Below are 21,680 nucleotides of genomic sequence, written 5' to 3'. Positions count from 1 at the left end.
GCCACTGTCTTGCTGAGCAACACTACACACCAGCAAGAGTGTATTTTACACTGTAAAATTTATAAATATATATTTATATTATAAAGATATATTTTTATAAAGGTATAAATATATTTTATATCTTTTATAAAGATATAAATATGTATTTATATAAGGCCTATATGCAAAAATATACACTTTGTAGTATTTACAGCTGCCTCCTCAGAACAGCCCACTAGGCAGCAGCTGCTTTTTTTTGCTATTGAATCAGTAGCTGCAGACAAGACCAAATTAATCCCCTTCCTGACAGGGCAGAAGGCAACCCGCCACCATCCACCCACCGCCAACTGCAGGGACAAACATCTCCCCTGGCTTTGCACCTCTAGCGGTCTCCTGAATTCTCTTGTTTACCTCTTGCTTTCAATTGCCTATGGACATGTGGGCTCAGCAGAACCCAAGAGCTGTACCTGTGCACAGTTTCCTTATTCCTGGTAGGTCAAAGATGTATTGGGATTTCATCCTTGGCAGGGAGACAGAATAACAGGGATGTACCTCACCTGTGTGACAAGCATACCTTTCCTTCCTGTACTCCTACCCTTTGAAACCCAGTCATGGATCAGCTCTCCAAAAACCCAAGCAAACCCACAAACTATGTCACTGAAGGGCCCGTCAAGCCCATGTCATGGGGGTTTCATGACAGGCAATTAAGTCTCAGTCCACAAATATATTGTGGTGAACGCCATGGATGTGAAAGGCAGTCAGTCATCTACTCAATATTTGAGACCTCTGCAACTGCCAACAGAGCCAAAACAGGCTTAGGCACAATAAAATGACTTCATGCAGTCAAGACTAGTGTAATCCACATTACTTTAAATATGCCTCAAACCATTCATTTAACTAAGATAAGTACATGCTGGATAAAAATAATCCCACTTTACCCCAGACAGATTAGGCACACGCCAGTTCTCCATCAAGGGCCTCGGTTAACACAGCTGATATCAAGACTGGCAACACTAATATTATCTTGGCATTACTTTAAGGCCTGGCTTGGAATAAGATCTATGGGCCTCTAGGGTTAATAAAAAAAAACCTGCCTCCAGTTACAGAGAAAAGCTTATGTCTGCAGGTTACACAAACTCAGCAGTTACTAGCTGGGCCATGAAGTCAGCTGTAGTCGGAGCTGGACAGTATCTTAACTCCTTTCAGCAAATATCACACATTTCTGAATACTAGCCAGTCACAAACCATCCAGTGGCTTCACCAGCAGGATGTCTTAATTAAAGCCTGCTGTTCTACAGACTGTGGACTCAAGCACACCACGGATTGTTCCAGTGAGTCTAGCAAAGCAGTCTGACTTTGACTACTGCAAGACCAGCAGGCAATAGGAGACTTCTTACCTCTGTGTGGAATTTGTTGTCACACAAATACAACGACGTATTGATTGGTTTGAAAGGTTCAAAGTCAATGTTGACTTTCTTCTCTTTTCCTTCTTCTGTCACAATTGTTCCACAGTAAACAACCAGACCATTTGGAGGTACTATAAATGATACAATGCAATTTTAGATCACTAAGAAATATTGCAAGCTGTACCCAACAAAAACTGGCTACTAGGCCTTGAGACTTAAGGCAGAGTCGAAATCCAAGTTGCCAAGTTTTTTTTAATTTACGTTTCCCCCACCTCATTCCCTCCCAGATCTCTACAATGGAAAACAAATTTAGTGCACCTATACTGAATAGCTTAGAGCCGGAAGCTGAAGGTAACACGGATGGAAAGACTTGCAACAGAGCTGCAAGAACGTGTACCTGTCTGTTAAACCCATGAGCTTGCGAGCTCACAGAATCCAGAAAAAGGCTGAACATCCCCATGAAGCTTTCCTAGTTCTTATACAGAGATTTATAGGCTGACCATCTCAATGAAGGCCACGTGCCACTGTAAAGACAATAACAATGAATTCTTTTCCAGTACTCATTTTAGATGGCCTAGGTTTATTTCCTCCCAAAATTATGGTAGCTGCACAGTGGCATGCATAAGGCATACTTAAGTTTCTGCTTGATGGAAAACCACTAGTTTAATGCAAATGAACTATTGTGGAATAGCTCTTAAGGCTGGCCAAGTTTAGAAGAGTCAGCATTGCTAATGACAGAATCATGAGCCCACTTGTTAAAGAGAAGGACCATCTTACTATCCTAGTCCCAAGCTCTACCCCTGAAGTAGCCACCCATGGGCAACATACCTGGATATCAGTGCAAAACGCAGCAGCACAGGCCAACAGATCTGATCAGCAGAAAACTGCATAATGCAGAAACTTAAGGCTGCTTCCAAGTAAGGGAAGTTTGCCAGCATCCATACAAGCTAGAAGTTACCTTTGTTATAGAGTTTCAGTCTTTGCTGTACAGATGTAATGGCTCCCAGTACTGAAAGGCGATTCACTCGAGACTTAATGTTGGAGGCGGTGCCAAACTCATCCGCTAACATTTTTGCCACTCGCGAAATCTGGTCTTTGGGGGGAATGATCAACGATATCATGCTGGTACCATTGCTGAGAAAGGAAAAAAGAGGGGTTGTGAGCAGCCACCAGCCAAAGCAACAAGTGTATTCATACCATATTCCATGCATGCAGTTCTCTCTCCTCCCTCCCACCAAGGATGCTTCACTTCACTGTTACCGGTGTAATTCCCCTTCCGCTAGACAATAATGGGAGAGAGAAGAAAACAAAACAGGCTCTTCAGAGGATTTGCTTCCATAACCATGTGTTCAGCTTAGCCACTACCAAGCAAGTCCTCTGAAAGCTGCTCATTTAACCTGGGATACTACTCTGGAAAAAAAGAACATATGTATAGGGCTGCAAGCTAAAGGCATGTAAGCAGTCCCCAGCAGAGATTATTTAAAAAAATGCAGCCACATACTAGAACATCTTTAAGCCCGTTCCATTTGTTCTCAGACAGCTGAAGCACTAGCCAGCCCAAGAGCTGTTTTAACACTTTGTTCTCCTCAGATTCATATAGAAAACGGAACTGGAAGGATCCTTTTGTAGCAGTCTTTTCTACTTTCCCACTAGCACTCTGCTTTATAGAGAAGCTCACTAATTCTGGCAGCTGCTTTAAATGAAGCTTTCTTAAACACAAGACTGCTAGTTCAGGAGCACCAACCCCAGGCACGGAGTCAGGAGATAAGACCCCACAAATCACAGAACTGGCTTCAGTTAAATGGAAAAAAAGTTTGATATTAGTTTTTCCTACAGCTTTGGGGTGGATCCTGCAGAGGTCTTAATCCCCAAAGCAGCCTTGTGGTTCAAATCCATCCAAAGCCAAAACAAGAAGTCAGGGAAGTTCCTGTCTGCCTTCCAGATGGTACCTCCTGTTTGCCATCGAGGTATCCAGATGTCTGAAGTGCTGCTTCTGCAATATCTCAAATTTAACCCAGACCTCATACTTCATATTAGAGTAATGGCATAAAAACCAAATACCTCATCGTGTCCTCCAGCCCTCTCACGGGCAAACCAGCTAAGCTCTGTGAAAAAACCTTTACTCAGGATTCTGAATTAGAGAACCAAGAAAGACCTTTTCAGCCATAAAAAAAAAAATGGGTTTTAGTCTTTTACATTTCTTACAGTAGGAGAAGACTAACACAGCACCTGCCTGCTGCTGTTTCAAATTGTCATGTGCTACCATCCTGTCTGAAGTGTTTGGGCTACAGAGACAGCAGGGAAGTGCTTTAAAAAGCATCACTTCATTAGCCTCTTTACAAAAGTTGTACAGCCCTCTTCCAAAGATCTTCAATTCGGGCCAAGTTGAAACAGATGCTGGTAGGTCAAATAAGTCCCTGACCTTAAAGACAACTAATTGGTTTTAATATCCAAGATCCCCATACACACTAATCAAGAAAGTCACAAAGAGACACTTGCACGCATTATTCCCAAAAGGAGCTTTGAGCCATGCTGACAGCTATCAAACTTCCAGGTCACACCAGCCAAGAATACTCCACGTACCACTCAATTAAAGCAGTTAGCTACCCCAGTGAATGGCACAAGCCTTAGGGGAGATATAATGGCCTATCATTCCCAGCAGGCTCCTTTGAGTAAGAGGCTGATCAGAATGAAAGCAACATTTCCCGACTTTTCTGAAAGTAGCACTCTTGAGGCAAGCTCACACAGTTCGTTTCTTCCCCTGAAAGAAGAGATTCTCAGACTTCCCAGACATTAGAAAGCTCTGCACATCATGCCTAACTTGCTGCACGAACTAAGGGCATCCCAATGTGGCAGGTGGGAGAGGGGACAGTTATGCCCCTTGGGCACTCCGTGGCTCTCCTGCTAGGAAGAGATTTCATGTGATTTTTCCTGTATTGAGGGCAGAGGGGAAAGAGCAGACAGCGAGCTAGGGGAGCAGGTGTGGCAATAGCAAGGAGGAAAACCGGGCATGCCCTCCCAAGACCAATTCTTCAGTAAAAAAAAAAAAAAAAGCACTTGTAAAGCTACCTTCAGTTTTCAAATGCAAGCCACCCCTCAACGCCCAGCCCCTGGCCTCGTGTTATGTTCCGCTGCCCCAGAAACGCCGGCAGGAGCAGAGCCCCTGGCCAGAGCGCAGCTCTGCGCACTGTGAGCCGGCTGGATTGTACCAAACCCACACCCTGACAATGCTGCTGTAACTGGTGATTTTTTATATTACACACGGCATCTTATTTGTAAGGCAAAGTCATGCATGTCAGTCAAATCACTGCTCCTTAGGAACACTCTGCCCAAAGCACCCTACTCGAGGTAATACAGCAGACTTCACAAGCCCTCGTGATTTACTACTGCAAACAGAAAAATGAAAAGGGTCTCAGATAATATGTTCTCCCTCATTTAAGTCTCAAACTAGTTTAACACAGCACAGTGCTGTGCTTGGTCCAACCCTTCAGCAAATTCCAGTCTGGATTTATATCCAAAAGCACCTTCCATTACCAACATCAAGTGCATTTCTTTGGTTTGAGGTGCTTTTGCCAGTATTTACTCAGCCAAAGTTATTTCAGGCACTAACCAATTCCTGCAGAATCCAGCAAAACAGCAGGGGTGCAGCTTGCCTCCAGAGCAGCGGCAGCCGGAGCACATCACAGCATGCCAGGCTGCTGGAGCCTGGAGCACAAGGAGTCAGCCAGCTTGTCACCCCGTGTCCCCGGGCACCCAGCACCCCGAGGCAGGCAGCCCCTTGCCAGCATGCTGCTGCTGCCGCCTGCAGGGTACAGCTAACCCACCCAACCAAGTAGTTCATTAGGCAGCCAGCTAATTGAAGCTAACAGTCAGCAGCCCCTGCTCATCTCCCTCTTCCTTAAACAAGCACACGGTCAGGATCCGATCACTGAATTAGATCATTCCGCAGAAAGGTTGAGACCAGCAAGACACCAGCTGAAGCAGATCTGCACACGAGTGACCAGGATGGCTGCAGAACTCCTTCACACACCACTAAGACCTTGTTCTCCTACCACAGAAGAGTGGTTTTCCCCTCTCAAAGCAAGCTTGTACTTGTATGTGACCTTACTGCAGGATAGCAAGGTCTAAAAAAAACCTGTGGTTACATCTACTAAATTCACCACAACGAGGCAAAATACAGCAAAGAGTTTTTAAGAAACCTGCTATTCAAAAACATTTAGAAAAAAAATAGGTTATTCTGCATAGTAATACAATTTCCAGGTTCCCTATCAGTCTGCACAGCCACTGCGCCTGAGCAAGACGACAGGTATTCCTGCAAAATCCCATGCCTCCTCCACTGCTGGATGAGCTGTGCCAGGTTCTAGAGTGCATTTACTCTGGGAATGAGGTAGGGGAAATCATGCTGACTGCCACCTCCTGAAAGGGGTCTTTCCAAACAGCAGACCTCTAAAACCAACAGGCTCCGCTGTGCGTGAAGCACACGGGACATTCGCTGCCTGGCAGGCCATTGCCAACCACAAATCCCCTAGCGAGCACACTGCCAGACAGAACTTCATTACAGAATTGTTACAGCGAACAATTAAGTAATCAATCTAGATTAAGGGCAGTGCTCACACTGGCAGCTCGGGATCGAACGTGCAATGAGCTGGTTCTTCCCTGTATCATCCCCAGCGCTCCTGCAGGAAGGATGGACCCGAAGCACTCCACATTACATTTTGCTCGGCAGGATCCTGATTTCAAAATGCAGCACTGCCAAGAGGTTCCACCTCCCCCCCCCGGTTTCAGTGCACCGAGGACAAATTACACTAGATCAGCTGGAAGCGAATGCTTTCAGACTGAACTGAGCCAGGAAGTTTTAAGCAGCTAGAGACAGTTGCTGTCCCTGTTCTGAGCTAAGGAGTGCCTGCACAGCAGCCAAATAGCTGCCATTGTAAAAGCAAGTACGTGTATCAAGACCCAAAATGCTGCGAGAGTTTTGTAAGAAACCCGCACCCTGGGCCACAGGACAGCAAGACGTGTGCCACTGCACAAGGGACGGGAGAGGAGAAAACAATTAAAAGCATTAAGGGTACCTGCCCACACACTACAAAGAAACAAGTGGGCAATTAAGCGCCAACCGCTGGAAAGGTAGAAACATTTCCCCGTCTGGGTACTATGGTTACTACTCACGCTGTGCCAGCCCTGCCAGTAATTGGCAATTAGCTCAGATTTAGCATGGCCTGGAAGGCACCAGCATTAGGTATCTCTAGGATAGAAGATGACAATGACAGCTCCAACCTCGCTCCTACAATCTGATGGAGAGCTGTCTGGGGGAAAGGGGGAAGAAAAACAAGCACGTTTTGCTCTCCCGAGACAGCAAGTTCTTCAGAAAATTGAGGTTTGTGGATAGGACAGCCTGTTCTATTATTAAAACGTCCATGTTACTACAGTTTGAATTTCAGACAACTGTACCACAAAACAAACAGCCTTCCCAGTCACAAACAGACCCAAGAGCAAATGTTAACAAGTTATCACAGCGAGTGGCAACATGTGCGGTGCTGAATCATCACTAACTAGCCCCGACAAGCTGAAGGGAAAAATTTTGCCAATATTCCTGCAAGCAGGTCCTAGGGCAACCAAGCAGTTCATTTTCCCTGCGAGATGTTCCTGCACTGCCTAAGAGGTATCATCTGACAGCATCTTACCATGCCTTACGACAGCTGTGGCGTTGCAGACCAAGAATGGTACCGTTGGGTTCTCTTCAGAAGAGCAGGGATTTCACAGAAGGCACACCAGCTGGATGGCCGTGCCGAGTCCCAAGCCACGTTTGGCACCAGGAGCAGTGCCCACTGTGTACGTGTTTTATGGTTCAGCGTGAGGAAGCCACCACAACAGAAGGCAAGGGCACACAGCGAGTAGTGTATCACATTTGAAATAAGCTGCCACGTATACCACATGGATGGTTTTCGTTACAGCTGGCAGTTGAGCCTCCTGTTCTGGGTGGCCATCTCCATCTACAGGGATTCGGTTTCTACTCTTTTACCCATCAGAAGGAACAGCTGAGCAGATCCTTAGACCTTCAGCTTTCAGCTGAAATGAGAAACTGGTCTAGTGGTTTTCTAAAAGACTCACCATCTTAAATAGCGTTTTGGCCATAAAATGGCTACCTGCATGGTCGCATACCCCAAAGTACCAAATGCAGCAAGCACCAACTGTAGCTACCCTCCACTTGGCAGACAAGAGCAATCCCAACCAGAAGTCTGAGGAAGAACAGTCACTCAACCTGTGTCCTGGAATTTGGGATATGCACTGGCAAGGGAGAGCATTAATTTAACAGACATGCTATATAAATAGCAGTTACTGGCCTACCCTGTGGTATCAGAGGAAACTTGACAAACAGCAGCTGAGCTGTAGCTGTTCCACAATGAAACATTTTACACTAATAGCACACTGAGTAATGTGGAGATACAGCGGCAAGGAAGGTCAGTCATTCTCAATGACTCCAAATGAGCTTATTTTTACAGGGCACTACGTTCATCAGCATCTTGCTTTCCTCAGGAACCAAGGGTAGCACAAGGCCTATGTGACTGCTATAGACTGGCAGGAGCATGGAGCAAACAGCTTTCAGATAATCTTATCTTAACCACATACCACAGCTAGGAAGCTTTCTATGAAATAACTGTTGCCACATACTGCTTCAAGCAATGTTACCTTCCCAAGGTAACACCTCTTAGTCTCCATGCAAGAGGACTGCAGATTACTGGGCAGGCATCGCATGTTCTGAGGAGCCCAAGCTGCCTGGACAGCCAAGACTACTAAAGTTATATGATGGTTAGACCAGTTCCATCACTGATGCACCCACAGCCAGATAGAAAACAGGTGTCAGTAGTATCTGTGTAATCCAAGGCAGAACTTCACCATGCACATACCACAGGTCCAAGAGAAGAGTACTACTTCTGAACAAATACACACATAGCACTGCAGGCACACGATACCCCAGCAAAGGACTAAGTTGAGAGCACAGTCCGCACAAGCAGTGATGCACGTGAAGAGTATTTGAGGGTTTTTTGGTCCTGTATCTGAGCAGAGATGTTGAACGAAGTGCTGTAAAAAGTAAGTGTCCTTTGGCGTAGGCAAGTACAAAATTGCTGGTTTGAGTTCTCTTGCAAAACATAGGCCATTAGACACTCCCTATTCATATAAAGCGCGGTATGCAACAGCGTTGACCTTGCCATAGGGAAGTCCTACACATATGCTCTTACAATTTATGAATTATGGCTGTGAAGTACATAAACAGGTCATAGCTGTGCCCTTTAAAGAAAATGTCTTTTAATAAGACAAAGCCTTCATCAAACAGGAGGTGGCTCAAGTCCACTTGAGATGCCAAATCTAGAGAGATGACAGCAGATGCAAAAGCTGCATAACTTTTCCGGGAAATCCTGTCAGCCTTCAAGGAAAGAGCAGAGACAGTCTTAAGAGTCTAGGATCCCTTCAGTGCTTCAGGGGCAATGCCATCTGGAAGCCTACCTGAAGACTGCATTGCTTGTATATGAGAACATCGGTCAAACTCTTTGCAACAAACACAGCCAACATGCCTCAATCTAATTGCTGCTTGAGAAGTAACAGCTTTTTGTGATGTCTCCATCAGGAATAGATGAAATCCCACTCCCTGTTCAGATGATGGGCTCAAAGCACAGCCTGAGAAGAAGTGCTGCACAGATACCTAGACAGAGCACACAACACTGGTTAGCTGACAATGGGACCTACCATTAGCTCCTTTGAAGTTTAATGTAAAGTTGAGCTAAAAGCCATGCTGTTGGCAGTACTTTTTACAGCATCATTTCAGCAAGAACCTCACGACCCTCACCTCAGAGGCATTCTGCATTTCACCATAGCATACACCAGAACTCTGGGTCATCTACTAAAAGGCAACATCAGTACAAGTTGTTCCTCAAAGGTTGCCATGCCATCCAAAGAAGGGTATGAAGGTATAGAGGAGACCAGTTCCCAAGAAAAAGTAAGGCAGAGATGACCTCTCTGGATCCAGTGCCGCCTCGTAAGCACAGAAAAAGCACAAGAGGGGGACAGGGTGGATATGAGGGGGGGAATCGCAGAGCCAGGAGACTAAGTAATTCTTTCCTCAAGAGTACTTTTCAGCATAAGCATTAATTCGAGAAAGCGAGCGCCCCTCCCCTGAGTCAAAGAAACACTCCAGATAGCTAATTCCCCCATCAGTCTTTGAATGCCACCTCTACCCTGGACAAAGGAAATTCACTTAGCTGCAAAGCATGAGGCCATGCAGCTATTGCCACCATGGCTCACACAATGCCAAGCTCTCTCCGCTCTCCCTGGGTTCTGTCCCAGAGCCCTAGACAGGAATCTTCTATCGCATTCATCAGCATTACAGGAAGATGATATACAAAAAGCACTCTCTGTAACAAGAAGCAGCTTAAACACAAACATTAAGACTGTCCTGAAAGGCATTATGCCCTCTTACCCATACCCTCTGACCTTCTCAAAGAGGAAAAGCCCCCAGATGCCAAGCAAGCTTACTGAGTGCAAGCTAGGGAGCAAAGCACCAAGCCAGAACTCATCCTGGAAAAGGGAAGGGAGCCTGCTTTCCTCAGTGCACTCCCTGCTTCAGCAGCAAGGGAAAGCTTCCCACAGGGAGGCAGCAGATGGCTGCTTCAGCAAAGGAGCAGAGGCAAGACTGGCTAGTGCCTCACCAAGGGTCAGGCAAGGTAGTGCTTTCCCCCACTTCAGCAGTCGCTGGTCTGCTGCCAGGATCTGCCTCCTGAGCTCAGCATGCATCACTCCCCAGGGACAGAAAGGAGGTGAAAAAAGAATCAGGTCACAGACCTCTATTTCTCCACACAGCAGAGAATTTGGCCAGGTATCACGTGTCCGAAGGCTGCACAGGTAGCAGGTAACAGCGAGCCCTTGCCCGTTGGTCCACCATGCACTGCCTGCACAGAGGTCAACGGAAGCAGCTCCATGCTCTGAGCTTCCTCCTGTCCCCAACCGGAGCCAGTTCCGACACTACAGCTGCTGCTCAGGCAACCGCCAGTGCCCAGATCCTGAATCCATTCTGCAGCTCCAGGAGCAGATCCCAACTTCATCCCGTACTGCCAAAGAGCACTGAATCAGCACGAGTGGATACTGCACGCCCCACAGGAAAGGTGAATCAATGCCATTCTAAAATCCTTGGATCAAAGGCAACGCATCACAAAACATAATTGCGTAGGCATGTTTTGAATAGGCCTTATTGGCTGCATCTGACCTCATGCAGAAAGCCCGGATGCCCAATTACTGGTAAGTGGAACAGACATTTCTGCACTTCAGACATTTGTGACTCACTGGGAGGCTGGTTTTGCCACAGCTCCCCTCCTTTCCCTCCTCCCTCTCCAATTATTAATGCTCCAAGTTTAAAAGACTTGTTGCATTATGCTAATGGGCCAGTTGGGTACAAGATGTACACTGAGGGACTGAAGCAACAAATCCAGATTTGCTTGTTAAGATGTTAATGCCTCAGAGCTACATGGGAATAGGGAGCTAACGGGGGGGGGTGGGCAGGGGAATCCAGTTGCCACAAAGCCAAAAAAGTCCGTCCTCTTCTGAGGTGCTCCCATCTTCTACCACATCATTTGTCTTCAGCAGTCAGGGTCTTATTCATTAGCTCTATGTGAATGATGATCTGTGGATGAATCACACTGCTCACTAATGATTCACATAGCTGTAAAAGAGGGTATCAGGCTGCCGAACTACCAAAGGCTATAAAACACTTACTGGAGTTCTTGTCTGACATGTAACCGTTCTCCCAGATCGGGTCATTTTCTGCCACTTGCTACTGTGTACTCTCAGAACAGCACTTCCTAATAGTTGCTGTAATTCAAAAGGAACAGGTAGAGCAGGCAGATGAGAAAGCCCAGGAAAAATTTTACAGCAATTAGACACAGGCAGCCAGCAGGGTGTCAACAACCCTTTGGACATTCTCCCGTGCTCCGGCTGCCTTCTCGCCTGGCACAGGGAGCAGGCAGCTTTCTCAGACCACCCACCCTTGACAACATCGAAACACAAACTCTTAAGAGACACTGCCTCAGTCATGAGAGGTCTGATCAGCCCTGCTCACATGAAATCCATATGCAGCTTCCAACCCCAGCACTACGGAGTCTGGCAGCTTGAAGAGACTCCAACAGTCAGAGCAGGGAAACAGTGTGTAAGCACCTGCAGTGCACCCTGCGTGATTACCCGCCACAGAGCCCTCGGGTATCGCTTCTGCCCTGGACTATTTCTATTCCAGCCTCTCTGCAAATGTCTCCTCCTTCTCCTCACACTACCAGAAGCAAAAGGCAATATTAATATATTAGCCTTTACCTCTGTAACAGAATCATGACCTCCTTTAGAAACTACCCTTAAGACAAGAGGGCTGAGAAAGCACTACTTCGAGGAAGCAATTTGGCTTTGGTAAGAACTTAAATCATAACCTCTTCCCTAAACATGCCACACTTTAATGACAGATCATAAAGCCAAAGCAGAAAACATATTGTCAGTAAAGATAAATTCCACGTGCCACCCCACAGACGCTACTCTTCCAGTCCCTGCCCCACTCATTTGTCTCACATTCCCCACAGAGCAAAAGACAGCCATTTACCCCAAGGCTGGCCCAGCCCAGATTCCAGCAGAAGCAAAAGACTTTTAGCAAAGGTAGGTCCACTGGAGACATCAGCTTGCTGTGGAGAGATTCTGAAGGCTATCTCATGACTGGCACTAGCATGACACATATCCCGTGACTGCAACCTAATTAACACAGCACAAGTTGGAAAGCCAAGTAGTACCTTGCCACAGCACTGCCCTTCACAGATCGACCAGCTCACCCAGGCCCGGTTCAAGGTCTCCATCATACTCCACGTCCTAAGGTGAAAGCTTCAGCTCTGCAGAAACAGATCCTGTATCAACGGTTAAACTGTTTCCCAGAGCCCAGACCCGAGGCACAGCCACAACGACAAACAGATCCCGATAAAGAAGGTAGGGAAAGACATCTGCTGCCAGCCTGGGAAAAGGGGAGGGGAGCCTCTGAACCGACACATCTCTGGCAGCGTTGCCAGAAACCAGTCACAGCGATGAAAGACCACACCAAGTCCTCCTCCTGATGTATGAATGACATCACTTACAGGCAAGATAGTTATACAGGTACTTGCCTAGACATGGTGGCATTGTTACACTCACATAAGATTCAGTACACCACTATATATGGTGTACAGCATCTTCTGTGGATACATGATGCAGCAGAGGAATTCACCAGAGTTAAGAATCAACTATTTGAGCACATTCAACAGTTACTCCAGCACAGTTGCAACTTCAGTGCAACGAAGCTGTTCAGCACCTGCTATCAGCAGAACAAGCCATCTACAGTCAAGTGCTGCAGATGCTACCAGGAGTGACTGAGTCTTTGCACTAATTCAGGAGAGAAATGCAGCACAATATAACCCCGGCACCACCAGTTTCCAAGCACTTTGTTCAAAAGAAATCAGGAACAAGGCAAATCCATACAGGACATCTACTTGCAACTGATGCCAGTTACTCCTGAAATGCATCCCAGCAGCTAGCGCTGCTGCAGCTACAGTGTTAACTCTTAAGAAGGTGGGCTTTCAGGTCACTTTTGGAAAAGCCCACCGTGCCAACAGTAGAACAGACCAAAACTATTTTGTTCTTCAGAACCACCAGGTTGTCCAAACAGGTTGGCCTTGCCAACTTGCCTGGTCACAAGAGTGGCATCAACCCAGGACGGCCCAGAACAAGGTGCAGAGATGCGCAGCCTACCACCCACATTCACCCAAGCAGAGTCCCATCCCTGTCACACAAGGCTGGGAAAAAGGAGCAGCTTGAAGCTAATTCCAAAGTTGGGCCCTTCCATCAGGACCAGCAAGACTCCAGATGGATGGCAGGAAAACCCAGCTGCAAATGATGCTTTTTGCAACACAAGCTGGGCACATCATTTGTGTCTAAGCAACAGGTCAGCTTTTCCACCTTCAAGCAGAACTAGTGTATGTTCCACTGTGCAGGAATTCCCACACGTTTTCAGGCCTCTGTCCTTCCTGGTGACTTTTTATTTGTCTCACATTTGGTTTCTCCCATATAGCAGATGGAAGTCCCAACTTGGCAGAATCCAAACCCTAGCAGGAAACTGCATTGCTTTGCTTTCTCATGGCTCTGGAGACAACAAGGCTTCCCTTTCTCTTGCTACTTCTCCATTCTCTTGCCTTGATACCTTTCTTCCAGTTACAACCAGAGTAAGTTACTTGTTCAGACTTAGTTTCTGCATTTGCTCAGAAGCCTGCATATGCCCTGTTCGCCCCCACCTTCCAAAATACTTAATATAGAAAAGCCTTCTTCAACACACTGTTTGTGAACCTTTGTTGTGCTTGCTTCAAAGACCACCATTCTCTTTGCCTCCTCTTTCTGTGTTTCAGTAAAATAACTCCTAAGGGCTACTGCTCTGAATAGAAGTCTAGCCCTGCCTTTACATTCAAGGCAGGAGAAATGTCTCAAGGGAGCAGGTTCCTGAAGGTTTTACCATTATAATGCAGCTCCACACCCTGCATCAGCACCTGCTGCGCTCTTACTCAGGGTCAGAAAGTCCTTCTGGCCAGCGGAGGGGTTGGTAAACTGTTTCCAAGCAGAGCCATTTGCAGGAAGAAAGCCCTCGTTTCTAAGACTTTGAGAAGTTTTCCAAACCTGATTCAGGCCTAAGCCATCTCAGGCCTAAGCCTGCAAGGAGACTGCAAGTTGTGGCCAATACTTGATTTCACCAAGCATTTACAGCTTAGATTAGCAGAAAAAACTGTGCACAGCTCTGCTAACTATTCAGAACTGCAAAGACCAAAGGAACAAAGAGTGATTGTCAGTTTAGCACTGACACTGGAAAACTGCATGAAGCAACACCAGAAAAGCCCTGAGACAGAGGATAAGGGAAAAACAAAGTGGCTAGTACCACTTCGACTTGAGCTGCTGCAACATCCACATGCAAAGACAGGGCTGCAACTTCTGGGGGGCAGAGTCTTTCACCAAGACTCTGTTTTAAAAAAAACTAACTGCGGACTGAAAGCAGAATCCCTTTGTAGGGGAGAAGCTTGATGAAAGTCTGAGCACTTCAAGCTACCAGAGACGAATGACACGGCTAGACTTCTCACAAAGGGCAGAACTTGCTTATCACCAGCCTTTTACCCTCATCTTCTTCTGGCTAGAAAGGTTAATTGCCTGTAATGCAGAACTCTGGCCCCATTTGCTCTCACTCATACATACTCTGCAAATACCCTTCCCTTCTCACAAAATCAGAAAGATCGACTCATTAACTTTGTACAGTATCAGACAGTTTACAACTCATCTTTGGAAGAGCTAGGAGGAGGTAACAGACTTCTGTCTTCGGAAGCAAGATACAGATAAAAGCTGCTTCTACTCCCTGCCAGCAGAGATAGGGTTTTGAGGTGGAGTTGGGGGTTTTAAAGATGATTTTTCATTGCTTTGATTTGCCAGGTTCTTCCTATCCTGAGATCAGAGAGAAAGTCAGATTTCCTAGGCAGGACTGGAAAAGTAACACAGGACATTCTTGCTAGGATGTTACCTTAAAGTTTGCAAATCAGTCGTACCCTTGCTGGCCTCTAGCCGATCAGCTTCTGGTAAAGCTGAAGCTCTAACCTTCTCCCTTGGTTTTCTGACCAAATACTGCTATTTACCTCATCTATCCCAGATACAATAAAAGCATTTCCTTGCCATTTATGCTCACTTAACATTTTGATAATGTTCTGCAGATTTCATTGAGATTTCACCAAAACAGCTGGATAACAGCAGAGGTGCCCCAACTGCCACATGTGAACTGAACATTTAGCTCCAGCTTCCTCCATTTCCCGTCCCTTTGATCCACTGCAGGAACAACCAGCGCATGAAACTGGGACACTGCTGCTGGGTCACTATTAGGAGCGCATGAGTAAGGGAAGGTGGAGACGCCAAGGAGTCCCTGGCCCTCCACATCACCCTATTTAAAGGCTTTGCCCCCTAACCCACCCCAGAACAGGTCTTCCTACTTTGCAGGAAGAGGAAGCGACTCTCCCAAAGGCCGGAAAAGCCTGTTTCACTGCCTCACACCTCTCGTGCCAGGGAGCCTAACGCTGCTGGTGGCAAAAGCTGCAGCATCTCTTCCCCTTACTGGACCCAAACAGACGGGGATAATTTTAGCTAGGTCTCCCTGGAAGCATGACATGCATTTACACATAACCAGCATAACCTTGCTTGTAGAAGGATTGCTAGCATCAGCAGCCTTCGTCAGGTGGCGGTTTAGCAGCTAGCACACATATTAAGTTAAGGAACAACAGTATCACGACATCTAGGAGACATGCTGGATCCAGAGGGCTCAGTTAAACCTCCTACATACATTTTATTGAGCTTGCAGCATCCTTCCCACAAAACAGAGATATACCAGGGATGGGGAAGCAGGAAGACACCTGAGCAGTGACGTCCAAGAAGCTGTTACCCCAACAGCCACATGCTGCAAGCTAGCCCGTCAGCCTCACCTCTCCCAGCAGCTCTCCAATATCAGTTTTCATCTCATTCTCTGCAAAATTCATCTATTCCAAACATGAGAGCTGCCACTAAAGGCAGACATGCCTATCCTACATTTCAGATCAGGGAGAGCCAAAATGCTAACTGTACCTTTCCAAAACACAGCCCAGCCTCCCTCAGCACTGTTAAAGGGACCGATAGCTGCTTTCACAAGCTGCAACAGATGTCGTAGCTCCCCAAACTCTTTCAACTTCACAGCAGAAATCATTTACATGCTTCTGTGCTTGCTAGGACCTCCCCGCAAGTGCAACGCATGCTGTCAATACTGTGCGAAGGCACAGCTGAATGATCAGCTTCGGCAGTCAAAGTCCATTCTACAACAGGGGAGGAAAACCCTGGCTCCACACTCCCTCCTCCCACACCCCCATTTCTTGCACTGCTACATCATAAATCGAATAAAAAAATTTAGGGAGATCTGTGGCTTGGCTTCTCCTCTTGCCCTTCCTGCCTGTGTTAGTTTTCAGCTGAATGATTCCCCTGGCCTACTCTACACACAAGAACAAACCAGCACTAAGGAAAGAAGACAACAGTGTCTCAGCTTATGCAAGCTGTCCAAAGGCAACCTGCCTGTTGGGTGGCCACAGTACGATGCCAGTGGTGCCCCAGCTAGATGAACATCAGTTCAGATGAGCCTAAGGAAACTGGAGTTACAATGGTGGCTAAGGAGTCATCCTTCATTTTTATTTTATTGCGTCATGTACAGAGAGACATACTTTCTTTGCTATTTTACAGCTCTGGTACCTACAGTTCTTACAATTACTGAAGCCCGAATGGCTTCCGGACCCATGCAACAAGTCACTGCTGAGTTACCCACAGAAACAGGCACCATGCCACCTTTGGCATGGGGCAGCCCGCAAGAGCGTCCTGCAATTTTATTTCTGGTGGGAAAAAAATAAATCAAAGTACAAGGATTAAGTGGTATTAGAAACTTTAAATCTAACATTAGCCAAACTTTGGAATAGCTTGCTTTCAGGGAAACAAAGCTAAGCACTTTCACTGGAAAGTGAAGGGGTGAGAAAGAGAACTGTCAGTGAGAGAAGTAATAACGTAACTGCTGCCTGGGCCCCTGCCTCCCTGCCCTCACCCTCCTGCCCTCCCCGGGCCTGCCGGTCCCTTGGGAGGAGCCCAAGCCTGCACGGGGGACAGAGGAGCCGTCTACTCCAGCTGGAATTTGCCGTTCCCCGGTGCCAGCTGGCACGGGGTGACCAGGGGACCCGACGTGGAGCTCCGCAGCCAGGACGGGCCCCGCGTCCCCTCTCTGCCCGGCAGCGGGGCCGGGACACAGACCCGTGACAACCCCGCCGAGGCGGCCGCAGGGAACTCGCCGGCTTAGGGGGGGCAAAACAGCTGAAGAGCCGGGGCCAGGCCGAAGCCGGCGGGGCGCTCAGCGGCCGGCGCTGCCCTTTTCCCGTGCAGGAAACACGGTTACGCTTCCTTTCGGCGGTTGAGCCCGCCTGGGCGTCCCCGGGGACGCACGGCCCTCCTTGCCCTTCTCACCGGGCCCCAGAGCCGCTTTTCTCTCCCACCCCAAGCCCCTGAGTGGCCACAGGGACCCGGCCGCTTCACCACGCGGCGAGACAAAAGGGCACCGAGGCCCGAGAAGGGGCCGCCGGGCCGGGGCTGCGCCTCGCCCTCCCCTCGCCCCAGCGACGGCAGGTCCAGGGCCGGGCGGCAGCCCCCCTCGCTCCGGTTCCCGCGCCGGCGAGGACACCCCACCCCCGCCGCGCTCCCAGGACGGCCGCCCCCACTACCCGCCGGCCCACCCCACAGCCGCCCTCCCGCCGCGGCCGTCCCCGAGGCAGTGCAGGCCCCGCCGCTCACCCGCGGGCCGCCTCCAGGCTCTTGATGAGCTTCTTGATCTTCCAGATCTCCACGTTGCGGTCGGCAGCGCTGGGATCGTCCGCCATCTTCTCCCTCCTCCTCCTCCTCCTGCTGCGGCGGCGGCGGCTGCGGCGGCCTGCGGCGGGCCGGCGGCACAGACACAGCGGTTAAACCCCGGCCCCGACCCGGCCCCGCTGCCGCCCGCCCGCCGCGCCCTCACCTCAGGCCCGGTCCCCCCCGACGGCGCGCGGCTAGCGGCGGCGCTGACGTCGGACACCGGCTGCTCGCGCTCCCCCTCTCCGCGCTGCATGTGTTGCAATCGGCTCACATGGGGCCTGTGACATCACTTCCGGGGGACCGGGGCGGGGGGCCACCGCCCGCCCCGCCCGCGCGGGAGCGGGGCGCCACGCCATAGGCTGTCGGCCCATCCGCCACCGCCCCCCGCCCGCGTCGCTATTGGACGTTGCTTCGCGCGGGGCACTATGGGGCGCGTAGTCCACGGCCCGCCCCGGCTCTCCACGGCGCGGGGCGGGGCGCAACGGCGGGTCTCGCGAGAGCTGTGCGGCCGACCCCGGGCGCGCTTAAAGGGCCCGCGCGGGGCGGCGGGCGGCAGCGTTGTGGCCCGAGGTACAGTCCCTGCTGCCGCACCCCCGGGCTGGGCCGCCCGCTCCGTCCGAGGCCTGCGCCACCCTGGGGCTGCCCTGCTACTGCCCCCCCAGGGCCTGCACCACCCCGGGGCTGACCTGCCTGGGCCCAGCGGCTGGCCTCTGTCGCCCGTGGGCCTCCCTTCCTGAGGGGCGCCTGATGCTGCTGCCTTTGGGGGGGCTGCAGCCACCCCGCCCGCACTGACGGGGCGGCTTCTCCTCCTCCCGCCGTCAAGGGCACGCTGCCCCGGGGCACAGCCCAAAGCCCACAGCCCGCGTTTTGGAAACGCCTGGTGCCTCCCGGCCCGTGGTCACCAGCGTCTGGAGGAAGCCAAGCGGGGCAGGAGGCACAGGGAAGGGAGATGGGGGACATGGAAGTATTTTCTGGAGCCACAGGGTTATCTCGCGTTTCTCCTTTCCCTGGTGGCTGGCTGGGGGCGCGGTGCCCCGGCAGCCCTGTTCTGGAAGGGGAAGACAAGCATCAGGCTGCCTGGTGTCTCAGGGCGAGGGCCTTCCTGCCCCACGGCATGGCCGCAGCCTGGTCCTGCTTGGCCTGGGGCATCCTCTGTCTCCAGGGCAGCCTGAAATGGGGCCTGCTGGAAATGTAGTGATGAAATAACGCTGAAGCCATTTACTCGTTCCTTTTATGAAGTGGTAGCAAAGAGGCTGCTTCCCTGCTGCACCCCTGGACGTGACACTGTCCCCGTGATGCTGAGCAGGCACCAACAGCTGGGTGCTGGGGGTTTGTGGCTGTGGTGTCCCTCCAGCCCCAATCTGCCTCCCTGGGACAGTCCAGCTCTGGCATTTGCCATCAGCATGGTCACCACCCCTGCCCTGCCCGGGGGCAGCCTGGCCTCCGCGCTGTGCTCCCAGGAGAGCAAGCGCTGCCATAGCACGAGCCCGCTGCAGCCTCTGCTCCCTCCTGTGCTGCCTCTCGGCTCCCCAGCCCAGCCTCAAAGCACCACTGATGCCCTGCTAGGAGCTGGGCACAGCTGGGCAGCACGGTCACCTCAGCCCAGAGTTCGGTTTTTCTATCGACAGGGTCATGCTGGGGAGACACTCAGAATTTCTGAACAACCTGGTTGGATTTAAAGTCCCATTTCTCTTCTGGAGCTAAACAAGTATCAATTTCAACCCTTACAGGTATTTTTTTCCACGTGCATCTGGTCCCACACAGCCCTTTATAATCCTCCTCAGAACAGGAAGACAGTGGATTATGCCTGGCTTTAGGAGATGATCTGCTGAGATGGAAGTTTCTGTGCCTGATATGACAGGGACAGTGTACACAGATGGGCAGGTGAACAACAGCTTAGCCCATGCTTCCCTGGCAATCCTGCCTTTCCCATTCAATCCAGGGATGCTACTCCAAAAAGCACCCGCTGAGCATCCCAGTTACCAACTCCCAGCCCGATGCGCCCACTGTGCCGTGGCACTTTCCGCTCCAGCCTTCCCGAGGCGACAGACGCTGCCGTCAGTTCACCCTGCAGCAATCCCACCAGCTGGCTGACACAGATGCCGAGCAGCGCCTGCCTCCGACAGCCGGCACAGCTCCACAGGAACAAGGAGGGAGCCGAGAGCAGTGATGGGGGCAGAGCCACTGAATTAGAGAGAACTTTTTCAACATACTGCTGCACTATTTAGAGAGGCGTTTCAAAAAGGAGCCATGCCTTCACAGCATGCTGGCAGTCGATGTCTTGTGGAAAAGGGGGAGAGACTCCATCTCACGTTCCTCCCGCAATTCCCACGGAAGCCGAGCATCTCCTGCCTGTACAGGCAACACAGCAGGTCCCTATCCTCACCAGGCACGCTCCCCAAACATGGCACCCTGCGGCTGTCCTGAGCCGGAGGAAAATGCTTTTAGGAAAGGAAAAGAAGCCACTGCCAGAGCGCAGAGATACCCTGCACCTCGAAGATATCTCAGCCTTCTCTCCCCTATTGAAGTCAGGCCGGAGCTGTGACACTGGAATCTACTATCCCAGGCCTGTTTGTGTTGCTAAATGCTATTATTTTAAGGCAGAGCATTATCTGACTGGCAGAGCCCACAGAGGCTGTGCCTAGCACTGACGGGCTCCCACCCACAGAGGACACCTTGAGAGGACGCAGGCAGGTGGAAGCGTGCAGCACAAACATCGCTCGGTCACCTTTTTTTCCTCAAAGAACATATGCAAAACTTTTCTTAATTACTCTCATACACAGACCAGTAATTTACTGCAGAGCTGCAGCACTGCTGGGGCTACAAGCTTCCTATGATGAGCATCAGCCTACAGGGAAAATGACAGCAGGCAACGAAGCCCAAACCTCCTTTCTCTGCGTGCTGATAGATACCTTCCCAGCGGCGGGACGGCGGCAGTTAACTCCTCAGCACAGGAGTTGCTGCTTTTCACAAGAGATAACAGCCCACTTGCCGCACCTCCTGCCTTCCTGGCAGTTTCTCCATAGCAAGAAACAGTTCTCAGCATGACACATACCACCCAATTTCACTTTTTCCTCCACAATTCAATAATTTAGCTTATAAAGGAGGAGCTAAGCACATTAAAAAATAAAGAACATATATGAAAGATGTCTTTAAACTGTTACAGGGAAAATAATGCATTCAAGAAATAAAGGCTAACCCTGATCAATGATTCAGGACCCTGGAGGCTACGAGATGATGATCCATCGCCTTTGCCCTGACAGCACTACAGGCCGCGGCAGCAGCGTTGTCCTGGGCTGCCCCTGGCTCTGCTGCAGGATCATCTAGCTGCAGTTTCAGGGAGGCAGCAGGAAAAGCTTCCACAGACAATGTTTTTTAAACTGGTTGACTTACAGATGTTTCCTTTCAGCACCTGAAATACCCAACTTGCTTTGCTGGAGAATTCCTGCTCTTTTTCAGATGGCAGTTTTATACAGGGAATCGCTTTTGACAGGAACAGCAGCAGAGGGACATTCAGGACATAAGTCACCTGCAATAGAGTTTTGTAAAGGAGATCACTCTCAGGAGACACAGAGCCAAGTGCTCCCCGCCATTGCCAAGCCCTCATACAGGACAGGAGCAGGGTTACGCTGTGACAGAACGAAGCACATAGCTTCACATGTGAGACAAACGCAGTTGCACACCCAGATGGCACCAACAGCTCTTGGGAGCAGCAGTTGCTGTGAACATGCACATCCTGAGCTACATGCGTTCCACAAAACTTGCAGGGAGCCATGCTGGCTACATGATCTAAAGACATCTCAGCCTGCCACTACGTGCCTG

The 21,680-nt window shown here is 49.8% G+C and overlaps 1 protein-coding gene across 1 annotated transcript in view; it reads right to left on the bottom strand.

Moving 5' to 3' along the window:
* ETF1 (eukaryotic translation termination factor 1) overlaps window positions 1-17,902 on the bottom strand; it is a 29,212-nt gene extending 11,310 nt beyond the window's left edge. The window contains exons 1-3 of the mRNA XM_082006266.1: window positions 17,802-17,902; window positions 2,344-2,519; window positions 1,377-1,516 (exon numbers count right to left, since the gene is read on the bottom strand). Coding sequence (XP_081862392.1) covers window positions 1,377-1,516; window positions 2,344-2,519; window positions 17,802-17,887 — 402 coding nt within the window. The 5' untranslated portion in view covers window positions 17,888-17,902. The remainder of the gene's footprint in view (window positions 1-1,376; window positions 1,517-2,343; window positions 2,520-17,801) is intronic.
* Window positions 17,903-21,680: the final 3,778 nt, after the last annotated feature.

The sequence above is a fragment of the Phaethon aethereus genome (assembly GCF_964289735.1).
Source record: "Phaethon aethereus genome assembly, chromosome: 14".
Taxonomy (NCBI): Eukaryota; Metazoa; Chordata; class Aves; order Phaethontiformes; family Phaethontidae; genus Phaethon; species Phaethon aethereus.
Note: the sequence above shows the minus strand (reverse complement) of the source record. Positions and strands in the feature narration are given on the sequence as shown.